General features: G+C 37.2%; 1 protein-coding gene across 5 annotated transcripts; it reads right to left on the reverse strand.

The window, feature by feature from the left end:
* Positions 1-1234: 1234 nt before the first annotated feature.
* On the reverse strand, positions 1235-11745 carry LOC111782560 (uncharacterized). Of its 5 annotated transcripts, XM_023663331.2 has the most exons (12): positions 11554-11745; positions 10273-10345; positions 10061-10192; positions 9373-9433; positions 9026-9273; positions 6449-8913; positions 6204-6328; positions 3332-5164; positions 2853-2901; positions 2507-2751; positions 2281-2388; positions 1235-2057 (listed from the first exon to the last, which is right to left on the reverse strand). In XM_023663331.2, the coding sequence occupies exons 5-12, from the start codon at positions 9216-9218 to the stop codon at positions 1823-1825; spliced, it is 5253 nt and encodes a 1750-aa protein (XP_023519099.2). In that variant the 5' UTR covers positions 9219-9273; positions 9373-9433; positions 10061-10192; positions 10273-10345; positions 11554-11745; the 3' UTR covers positions 1235-1822. The 5 variants fall into 5 exon arrangements, with proteins under 5 accessions (XP_023519099.2, XP_023519101.2, XP_023519100.2 ...); XM_023663333.2 differs by lacking the exons at positions 10061-10192; positions 10273-10345 and having other exon boundaries at positions 3332-3821; positions 4059-5164; XM_023663332.2 differs by lacking the exons at positions 10061-10192; positions 10273-10345 and having other exon boundaries at positions 3332-3821; positions 3942-5164.
* Between the last annotated feature and the right edge of the window lie 547 nt (positions 11746-12292).

Raw genomic sequence — 12292 nt, forward strand, 5'->3', positions numbered from 1 at the left:
TATCTCAGTTTGTACTGAAAAACAATAATTTTTCTTTTCTTTTATGAATTCATTCCGATACCTATGAACTTGGATTAGTCAATTCAAACTCTTAAGAAAATCTCTTAGATTAGTTTCTCTGTAATTTTAATTGGAATAAAGGACACGTTTCTCTAGCCTTATCTTCAAAATTCAAAAAAAAAAAATAAAAAAATAGAAAATTGCTACATGTCATCCCTTTCTCTTAAGATCTCAACCATCATCCACAAGAATTCAGGTGATTTGGCCCATAAAAAAGATGATGAATTCATGCCAGACGATAATAATCTCTATCTCAAAAGAAGAGTCAATTACTACTTAATTATAATGGCTCCTCTTGCTTTCATGCTAAGAAATAAAATTTCATAGATCGAGAGATAATTTACCTTACCTAGAGATATACATTATAATGAAACAGTAGATTCAGGACATGAAATGTTAGGCCACAGCCACAAAACCCCAAAGCTACTAAATGGGTTCTTATCAAGTCAACCTAAATCTTTTTTGCTCCTTCAAAAATTGGCCATCATGTTCATTCATCCAAGATAATTACAAAACGAATCTAAAAAGTAGAATATGTTGATTAGAAACAAAGAGTAATTGATGCTGTATGCTTATGATTTACAAAATAAAACAGGAAACTGATATTATATAACTCAATCTCTTCTCCAGCAAACAAACAAACAAACAAATCAAATAAAACAATCCTTTCAAAAAAGACCCTTTTTGACCAAAGAATTAGAATTATGAAATCTCGTTTATTTATACATTTTGATTTCAGTTATCAAAGGGATTCCTGAAAGATATGATTCATTAAGGAAAAAGCCAAATGCTAATTTGGTATCTCAATTTACCAAATAGATGAGATTATTGGAAGAATGGCAATCAAATAACAGCAGCAGCTACTAATTATTCCAAAGAAGAAAAAACATTTACTGGGAAAGAATCTTATAGATCCTAGAGGAATTAACTTCCTTCATGCCAACCGACCTTCTAGGAACTCAAATATCATTTTCCTAACTATCTATATATATATTCAAGGAAAATTCTTGAAATCAAAGACAAACAGAGATAAGCCCTTTGAATCAACATGAAGCACAGAAGGAAGCGGTACCTTTGAAACCTCCAGTGGAAACCCACAATGCCCCTGAGTAGACTGGGATACTTGAACCAAACGGATCATGACAACACAACAAATATGATGATTCGGGCAGAATTAAAATAAACTCTTAATAAAAATTTTATTACTTCAGCTAAAATACTGATAGAGGATTTACAATTTTTACAAGTAACGGCCAAATAATCTGTAAATTGAAATATCAGCACACTAACTTCGAGCCCAACTTTGTGCCTCCACATCTAACACTCATTTTCTTTTTTCTTTCTTTTCCTAAATAAGAAAGGCTAAAGCTTAAATCATGAATAAAAACCCATACTACAAGTACAATTTATACCCGGGTTTAGGGATGCATGGAGACTTCTGGAAAACAACTGCAATTCTTCTGCCCTCCCATTTGCAGGAAAAAATAAAAGTAGAAGACAGAGCATTGCAATTGCTTTTGTACATTAAGAGTGAAAGGACCTATTTATATTACTCCAAATGGCATTGATGACCTAACTTTCACATATCTAACAGCCTCAATTGATTTCAAGGAGATAACTTAGAAATCATTTCTCTCTGATATTCCCATTTGTATGGTTCTATTTGTGAAGCATATGACTTAAGTTGAAATAAAACGGACCAGAGACGCATTGGGGATGTAGAGATAATTGGCCGACGTTAACAAAATCAATCAATTAATAATTAAAGTGAGAGACATTGTACCCTGTCAGGAAGATTTCTAGGAATGGGAAGTGCAGTAACATATCTCTGGGGGCAAGATTTCTGAGTACTTGTGGTCACATCAGAGGATGATGAGGCCTCACCCCCATCAACTTGTCCTCGGCTATGAAACTTGGCAAACCGATTGATAACAGAGAACTTTTCAAGATCCTGGCATTCCACTCTCAAATCTAAGATTGAAGCTCTCTTCTCCACTCTGGAATAGCAAAAGCAGCTAATTACTAACTTTAACCAAAACTCACCAAATAGACAACCAAATTAGTCAGTAAACAAAGTAAACAAACAAATTAGTCAGCAACACAGCAGACACCAAAAGATGAAAGAAAGTACGATTGAAAAGCTAAAACAATACAAGATTACCACCATAAAATCAAATCCTCTGAAGATGAAAAAATATCAAATCCAATGAAAGAAGCTACCTCAATAAATCATCTTCCATCTTCTGTGCTCGTTTCATGAACGCCTCCACAACTTCTATAATTTGATGATCACCAGTTTTACCAGTTACTTTAAGTCCCTCAGAAAGGCTAAAAGGCATAAACGAAACTCCATTGTATTAGTATAAATAAATAATGGAAACAATGTACAACCTATCGTCCTTGCATGGACATTCAAAATTTCAAGATTATAGAGGAAAATTCTTACGGATTTCTGCTTTCTGGATGCAACGCAATATCAGCTCCTGTGGAAGAAACTATATTACAAGCATCCCCCAAAGCTAGCCTTGCAACAAGGTAAGCCGCACTCTCATAATGTAGGCTGGCATCTGAAGAGAGAGTAGTAAAAGGAGGAGGACGGAGGAGTTGTTGAACAAGCAGCGTAGTCAAGTTAAGCCTCCTCTTCAGTTTTATCATTAGTCCATCATCCATCATTTCAACTTCATCTTCTTTCTGTCGAAGGGTTTAAAGCAATAAGAGCCATTTTTAATAGAATAAGAACTCTGGAACAACAAACATCTTCTACTCAAGAACTAAGTTAACAATTAGCATACCTTCTCAATCAGCCGGTTGGTTGCCTGAGCCCAATCAACATCCGCCATGCTGCAGACAGAAATCAACAGTCGGCATACATAAGAACAAGAATTTAAAAAATGATAAATAGATAAGTTGAGCAATATTCTATATCCATGAAGTCGACCTTCCACAAGTTAATTTTTCGTACAGGATGGAGAATGTATATAACGAGAACCAATTTTATAAAACAAAAATGGATCGCTGTTTTGAAAATACAGGACATAGATAGATGTAAATCAGCAAAAGAAACAAAAGGTGAAACAAACACGCCGGAAAACATCATTTCAAATTCTCAAAGCATTCCAACCCTAAACTCTTATCAATCAAAGACACTAATAAAATCTTGTGCAAAGGTGCAAGGAACCCTTTTTTAGTCAGTTCGCAGTACATTTCTGGTCCAACCTTTTCTATATGTTTCTTTCCTTTAATTGTATTATTCTGAGGGAAGGAGAACAACCTTATATCCTGCAGTCTTCTACAACTTTGAGTCATTTCTTCGTTCCATGGAAACAGTTCAGGTGCAGAGCTTTTGCGCTTTTTGAGTCTTACAGCAGCCAAACTTTGATTGATGAAATCAAGTGGCAATGGTTGACCTAAAGAGAAATTTCTGTGTTCTATCGACATGAGAGTTGAACTTTCCCGTTCACTATTGTGCTCACTACCATCAGCAGAAGCATTTGCTTGCTTCACAGGATTTTGAGCATTGAAGCCATCAGGAGGCTTTTCAACAATCAAAGATTGATCCAAAGGCTTCATGGCTGCATTGTTGGATCCAGGAAATACTGATAAAGTCTGTCTATTTTTAAAAGTTCCATATTGATCAAACCAAGATGGAGCCATCTGAGGACTGATTTGAGAATGCTCGCTCCTCACGCAAGATGCAATGTCAATAGTAGATGATACAGAGGCATCCCCCTTCTTTGATGAAAAATCTACCGCTGCTGCATCTACACATGAAATGGAAGCATGGTTAAGTAATGACTCTCTGACAGCATTACTGTGTTCATGTGATAAAAGTTGACCCCCATCCATGGCAACATGCTGAGAATCTAAACCACAATCTGGACCTTTAAATCTCTTCCCATTCCTGTTCGTTGGGTCATTATCAGCACTTTTCATGGCCTGCGTTTGATGCATTAAGGGGTAATTCTGCTGCGAACTAATATTTGGATGTAGAGAATAACCTGAAGTGTCAATATTAACTCGAGTAGCCATAGAATTTGATGGAGATACACTTAATGAGTGATGCCCAGCAGATTCCAGTCCACCTGATGCACTTGTAGCCTGCGGGGAAATTTCACTCTTCCCACCTGAAACTTGTTTTCCAGGGCTTTCTTGCATTTGCTCTTCTCTTCCAATAATATTTTGCATATTGATGGAATTTTCACCAGGGGCCAAAGCCTCATGTTCCAATTTCTCTCGAGTATCCAAGTTTTTTAGTCCTGAAAAACTCTTGTCTAAATTGTCCATATGCATATGAGATTTGAACAAAACTGAGGCAGCTTTTGAAGGATCCATGTGTAGCGAGTGTTTCTGGGTTGTGAGATTTGCCCACTCATTAGGAGGGATTTTTGAGAAAGCGGCCCGTTGGGATATAGGCACAGAACCCAATTCCTGGGCAAGCTGGGGGGGATTTTGTGCATTAGATTCAACACCACTGCTTTGCTGAGATGTGTCAGCAGAAGAAACTAGGTTCATTTGGAGACCACTTTTGGAAATATCTGTTGACACCATTTGACTATTTTCTACTCGCGCAGAAGAGTCTTCAAAATTTCTTGAATGAATACCAATTTTATCTGAAAACACACTAGCAGAGTGATTGGCAATAAGGTGCTGATTTTGAAGATGACTTCTAGGATAAGGAAAGGCAGATTGAGAACCTGCAACCAAGTTTCCTTGAGCATTGATATGAGGGATTTTATTGCCACTATGTCCAGAAGAACCGGTTATATTATTTCTCAAATCCCTCTGGTTAGAGGCTACAGGAGGCAACAACATATGACCACGTTCTCCTGTATCAGAGCTAGAATGGGTTGAACTCATAACCATAGGCGAGGAACAATGAGAAGATAACGCAGCATCCTGCATGGCCAACCGTTGAGGGAGACCCAGTTGCAAACCAAAAACTTGAGAATCAGAGGACTGATTTCGTGGTGTTTGACCAACTGATCCATCAGAAGTTTCTGCTTCACCCATTTCAGAAGAATGATTTCGGTAAGAGGGACTATGTGTTGCATTACCATGTTCTCTTGGTTGATCCACTTTGTGAAGAAGCTCAAGCATATTTTGGCTGTGCAAATAAATAATGAGAAGGGATTTTGCTTAAATTATTATTCAAATTGAAATATATAATCCAGAAACACATGCATTGACACACACTAATGTGACAATTCAGAAATCAGATTAAAAAAACCAAATAAAAGATGGGAAAAAGAACTCATCATATTCTAAACTAGAATACACAAAATTAAGGGGAACCTCCTTTGAACAGAAAATTTGGTAATAATCGCTATAAATTGATTGAATCAATTAAATTGTCAGGATCCATTTTTAAGTCAATAGTTGGCAAAATACTGTTCAAATTATGCATGTCTCCTTTGTGTCTTTTTAAAATAAGAAATCAGACTCTCATTAACCAATCACAAGTATATATTGGTAAAAAAAAGAAGGAAAGGCAATGTATCTACCCTAACCAAGCCAAGAAGATCACCCAAAGAAAACCCTCCAATTAGCATAAACCAAAGATGAATAGTAGTTATAAGGTTAAAAATCCTATTTTAGACTCAACTTTTCATTATATTTTGGCCCTAAAAATTTCTATTTAGTTCCAAACTTGGCATAAAAAACCACTCTCATAGTTGTTAATTTTAATTAACTTTTTGACAGAAATCAAAACCAAGGGTGATCAAATGTATTCTGCAAATAAATATTCGAAGACATATGCAGTAGGTCAAGTGCTATGTTCCTAAATGGCTTTAAAATTTAGTAAAATGATCGTTAAAAAAATTAATTGCAATTCCTAAAATAAATATTAGTTGAAAGTTCAGAATTGGCAGTAACATCAAGCAAAAATTGCACAAATGATCGTAATATCTATATACAATTTTTTTTTTTTTTTTTTTTTTTTTTAAGAGTGTAGTTAGTTCTTGGATTTTTGTTTTGCTGGGCTTGTTTTATCCCTTGTAAATTCTATTATTTCTCTGAAAGCTTGGTTTCTTATAAAAAATAATAATAATAATAATATTTTAATCAAGAGTTGCATAAATGGTATTAACATCAATCATTAATTGCATAAATGACAATAAACCATTGTTCAAGTGTCAGACTACCTTGACGGCAAGGCCACATGTCGCGGATCATGACCAGCAAGTTTATCTGAAGAAGAAGAAAAACGAGATCCAAAAGGTGGAAGCATTCTTTTAGAAGATAGATCCCCAAAGGCTCTCATTTCACTCTGAAAACAAGCTTAAGCCTCCATTAATAATGGAAATTTTGAATGGATTATCAAAATTAGAAATATATGAAAGAACTAGATTATAAAAATTGACGTTACTGCAAAATAAATCTGAATCACCTTTTCAACTTCACTCGAATTTCCCTCTGCTCCAGATTTGGATTGCCTAAAATAACTCAGCTCACTGGCTTTAAATCCGTGAGAGCTCTGCTGCACAGTAGCCTGTGTCTGTGTTGGATGGCTTGTTCCAAAAGAAGGTTCCACATCCATGTCTAAATTCCCCATTGGATGATACTGAAATCTGCGAGGAGTTACAGATGGCTTTCGAATGATATTACCTCCTGCTTTCTGTTTGCTTCCAGAAGTGTGTGTATCACTAGCATTTGAGTTTTCAAACTCATGTATTTCATTCACACTCTTATCTAAGCAATTATTCCCAGGTGATCCAAATATTTGAGGGCCCTTATCGAGATGATGCTGGTATTTTGCCACAAAACCGCTTTCTTTTAAGTCCACTAAAGAATTAGCATCTTTCCAAAAGGAAAGGTTACGATTATTTATGAAGTTAGTACCTTCATTATACACCTGCGAGTTCTCAACAGCATGATTCGCATGCTGCAATTCATCAGTTGGGTTAGGAATTGATTCATGGTTCTGCTTGAAAGTAGCTGCAGAACCCATCTCTTCACATATAGATCGCTTATGATCTCCATCCTGAGCAGATTGTGACATGCTATGACTCTCATGATTTTTCGTACTGCTACCCCCATGGGAGAACATCGGTTCATTATAGCTCCAACCATTAGGCTTACATGTTTGGCTACTATAAGAGGATACACTTTGTTGACGGAGCCAAGAACCTGACGTATGATCTGCATTTATTTCCACACCTGATGTATTGCCTTCATTTTCAGATATATTCCGACCTTCAGCAAATGACTTCTGTTGCAGGTTACGGTCAATCCATTTTCTTTCCCCATCTGGATGAGTTGAACCTTGGGCAATACTGTTCTGAAAGCCTTCAGTTTGTTGAAAGAATGATTTATGACCTGGTTGCTGAAATCCAGGGACGCTGGCTGAGTTAATATAATTGTTGGGCCTATTATTAGCCTCGGCAGAGACAGACGAATGTCTAGAATTCAATGTCTGCAAGTTGTTATCAACCCAAACAGATTGCAGTTTTCCACTGCCGTTAGCATCTAATTGCTGCTGATTCCCATTTTGAGGCCCGCTATTATTGAAGTTTACACCACCCCACCCTTCTTGAATGTTCATATCCCCACTTGAAGTTTCTGCCACGGCTGACTGCATCAAAGCACTCCAACTTCCACTCTGTAAAAAGGAATATCCAGAACTAAAATCACTACCATCTGGCGCGTTGAAACCACCTGCTGTAATATTATCACTCCGCCCAAAAGCATCCCACAAGTTGTCATCTGAACCATACAAAATCTTCTCTTCAGTGGGGTCTAACGTAGCCACATTTTGTGGTGGAGCAACCTGTGCCATTGTCTTCTCCTGCGACACTTCTGATGGCCTATCGAACTCTTGTCCACTACTAAATTCCTGCATAGATGCATTTCTCTGTTGGAGATTCACATGCTGCAGGTTTTCAGAATTTAATCCACCATTTAAACCTTGACTAGCAGGCATGCCAAACATACTTTTCCCCTGGAAATCCTGTCTTACAACCATTCCATCTTGCATGCTAACCTGATCTGGGTATGCAGTATAATGGCTCCCTGAAATGGAGTTGTTACCGACAGCTAACTGCTGCATAGCAGGTTTATCTGATGGAATGAGAGAGTTTGAACCAAGAAAACTACTTGCAGTAGAAATAGGAATCCCATACAAAGACTGGTCAACTTGTTCAGGAAATAAACCGCGCAGTGATTGTTGCTGCTCGGAAGGAAATACAAATCCACTAGAGGACCCCTGCATTGCTGTAGACAAACTATGTTGCAATGAGTTTGTATTGCTCCCCATATGCTCAGGCTGCCAAGGAGAGGTAGATAACTCATTAACAGGAATACCATCAATCAGCGTGGCTGAATGGTTTCCTGCTACCAGCTTTGAGTTAGATGAGGTCTGATTCATCGAACCATGTTGTCTTGCATCCTGCTGCTGAAATTGGCGTTGCCTCTGAAGTTCTTGTATATGTGACAATATTGCTTGCTGTTGCAGAAGCTGCATGTCAGGATTCCCAGTTTGCGGCTTAGGAAAAATCTGGGTCACACTGGGATTTCTGCCGCTCATTTGCTGTTGACCTCCAAAAAAATCAAAATTTACAGGAGAATCAGTAGTTTCCAACCCAGCTACATTTTTCTTGCTTAGTTCAGGATTATTCACTTGTGCTTCATGAATAGATAGGCCTCTCGATGTTATATGCCTATCAGATACTGCATCTGAACCAAAAAAGTTCGCTTCAACCTGTCTTGCATGGAAAAGTTGTTGGCCTGCTGCATAACCGTTCAGAGTTTGATGTTGATTTTGAGATTCACTTCTTCCAATCTCAGGACTTATATATGATTGAGAGAAATTAAAGCCATTAAGTGTGTGAGAAGGCTGGCCCAGTCCTACGGAATCTGCTAGGGAAAATATAAGCAAAATATAGTAGATGCTATATAATACAAGGAATAACAATGATCCATTATTCACACACAAAAATTAATTCACTAAGGAACTATAAAGTAATACCTGGTTGATGTGCATTATAATTCTTCAAATTTGAAATAAAAGGAGAATTGATCTCTCTCTGGTTTCTAACCCATAGGTTGTTATTCAGACCAGCCCAGCCTTCATCAGCCGCCTGAGACTGATGCTGGCCCTGGTACAAATTCTCTTGGCCAAAGAAATTGTGGACCCTGTCTCCAACTTCGTTTCCAGGCATAGATGGTCAACCCCACTGTTCGTCTGATAATGACTTTTGGTGTGAATATAGATACCTAAAAGAGAAGTAAAAGTTATGAGCTATTGAAAATACATGCCTCCTACATTGATCACACGTGGAAATTTCTCGTGTACAGTTGTTGTTAGAAACATACCCTCTCTTGGTCATTTAAGATTTCTCAGAATTGTCATAAGATGGAATCCCTTAGATGTATCCTGCATATAGCCACTCCATTATGTCATACTAAATTGAAAATAGATTTCAAAGACATAGAAACTAGCAAGTAGTTACAACTTAAAGATAGATAATTAGTCATCATTGCCTACTCAAGGAAGATGGGCACTTGGTAATAATTACACCTTCCCAAACCACCCCCACCTACGAAAAAGAAATCATGTTTTTCAACTTTGTATTTTTTCCATCACAACAAATATTCCTACCAAAACAACGTAAATAAATATGAGTGAGTAGTTAATCTCTAAAAAGTACAAAACTAGATAATAGCCATGTACTATCCATTTCAGTTATATCACTTGAAACCATTTTTTTAATGATGGAACATCTTACATCAAGTATAATGAAGACAACAGAAAGGGCCCCAAAAATAAGGGCCAAACGAATAATCAGGCCATAAAATGAAAATCAGACACTATACAAACGGTCTAAAGAGAGGACCCAATCATTTGTAATAAAATCTCATAAGTTTGAGGTCATTGACTTAGATATTTTCATAAACCTTCTACATGTTAAAAATAGAAGCTGTAAATTATGCTATTTTTTCAATCTAGCAACAAGTGTTGTCCATGTTAACACATCATTTACGATCAGAATATACTTTATACCTCGACCAGACAGAAAACCACCCGAAGGCAACAGAACTCCCATACTTCGTTTCCCTTGTCCTTTCCCATCCTGGAATTTTATACATATCTTTTTGGGCCCTGGTAAGGCTTCATATCTGAGAAAGAAAGGCTCTAAACCTCCAAAGAATAAGAACCTACAAGTTCAATTTTAGATTCCACTTAAAAGTCACATTTTAACCATGTAAACCAACCTGAATTTTGCATTTAAATTTCTTCTATCTTTCCCGTTTCTGGTCTCCATCCTTTCCAATTGCTGTTCCTAGACTAACATGGATCTAGATGTTACTCTCAGTCATTCCAAGTGTTTGGACATTTAGAATATTTTATTTATCTATTTAATGAGGCAGAGAGAGCATCCTTTTTCTTCTTGGCTACTAGAGTACGGAATTCCTAGAAAATGATAATTTGTCGTTCAGCATCAATAATAGGTTATGAGATGTAAATTGGTTGTTTTCCTTGTTTAAAACAAAAACAAGAACAAAGGGTACTACAAAACCTCATGAAAAACACCAAACCCAACTTAAAGGTAACACCAATACAGAATGGAAAAGAAAATGGAAAGAAGTGTAGCCACCCAATCGTCCACTTTGAGGTATAATTTCTAACATCATTATAACTTAAATCCATAAAGTGCAATTGAGATGCTTGGTTACTAATTGTAGCCTCATAAACCATGCAGTGAGCCACGTGAAATGAAAGTTACAACATTGCGCAGGGTCTCAAATCCAAAGATGTACGGGAGCAATATGAAAATTGACCTGCTACAGCAAGTCATTTTCATACTGGCAAAAACAAAGAAAAAGGAACCATAAAATTAACAATGTCCTGGGAATATAACAATATTTTCCATTTTCTTGAATACTAGTATTTCCAAGAGGCATAATATAAACATGACTGCATATATTCTCAATAGATGTTCGGTAGACTTCATATATCACAAAATACAGGGCGCCTATCCAATAAAAGAACCAGTGAAAGAACGTTGGGGTGAAGAGTGGTTGCTAGTGCCCTTTCTTGTAATAATTATGGACCGCAAAGAAAAGATTTCGACGATGCATTGCAAAAAGATTCTTCCCCAGATCCTAGAAAAGCTTACCAAACACATGATAAGAAAAAAAAATGCGAAAATGGGGTGGGGATCGAGGGACACCATGCTGGGCTGACACAGGCAACAACATCGGACTCGTCTGAAAAACTCTATTTCTGATAAAGGGAAGTAAAAGACACCATAAACACAATCAATCCCATCCTACCTCCTCCAGTTTTCGGACAACCAAACATGAAAGGAACCCACAAATTTCTCCAGATTAACCCAAGGAGGAGGGGTAAAACCATAGTAGGAGCTGTAACAAGCTGCCCGACCCCAAGACGCCAACACTAAAGCATCTATTTACTATTTTCCCAAAGAAATGACCCGCGGAAAAGGCAAAAATTAGGGTTTTTATATATAAAGAAGGATGCAACGAACTCACACTGATTTGATGAGCTTGCGTATAAACTTGAAGGCGATCCCCTCTGATAATGCTGGAGTGTGGAGTGTTAGGGTTTGAATCAGAGAGAGATGTGACTATATGAGCCTCCCCGAGCTCAGAGAGAGAGAGAGATGGAGAGAGATAAAGTGATCGAACGAGTGCGAAAATTTCAACGAACTGGGTCACAGAACTGAGGTTCGGACCGACCCTCAGATTCGGGATGGATATAGTTGATTTGGGTCCGAATCTGAGCCCCGATTACCACTGGACTCAGAATCCATGTTTTTCTCCCTCCCAATAATGAGTTTTTACACGTGACTTTTGATATGATATTCTCCCAATAATTTTTTGCCGTGTAAAATGCTTTCCCGCCTTCAAAATAAAGATCATTGGGCTGGTCCGATTAATAAGGCCCAAGCCCAATTAAATCTAAACTGTTTCTGGATCACCTGAGACGACCGGAGCCCAACTCGTAGGACTCCGTCATAAGGTTCGCATCGGCCCATTACGTATCCGCGGCCCATTATGTTTTGGGTCAACGGCTAAATTTAAATAGTCAACGATTTTTTTTTTAGTACAAATTATTTAACTATTTAATTATATTATATCAAATTATCTAAGTAATTAAATAATAAAACATGAAATTAATTAAATAATTAATTTTCACTAAAATGTTCCATTTAAACGGTTGATTAAAAAAATTATTAAACCCATAATTAAGATAATTTGCTTCTCATAT

The sequence above is a fragment of the Cucurbita pepo genome, chromosome 20 (assembly GCF_057944985.1).
Source record: "Cucurbita pepo subsp. pepo isolate OVF chromosome 20, ASM5794498v1, whole genome shotgun sequence".
NCBI classification, from domain to species: Eukaryota; Viridiplantae; Streptophyta; class Magnoliopsida; order Cucurbitales; family Cucurbitaceae; genus Cucurbita; species Cucurbita pepo.

Coding starts and splice junctions, on each gene's coding strand:
- LOC111782560 (XM_023663329.2), bottom strand. CDS start 9,218: ATGCCTGGAAACGAAGTTGGAGACAGGGTCCACAATTTCTTTGGCCAA. Junction 8,914..9,025: donor TTATAATGCACATCAACCAG/GTATTACTTTAT, acceptor TTTCCCTAGCAG/ATTCCGTAGGACTGGGCCAG. Junction 2,752..2,852: donor CCAACCGGCTGATTGAGAAG/GTATGCTAATTG, acceptor ACCCTTCGACAG/AAAGAAGATGAAGTTGAAAT.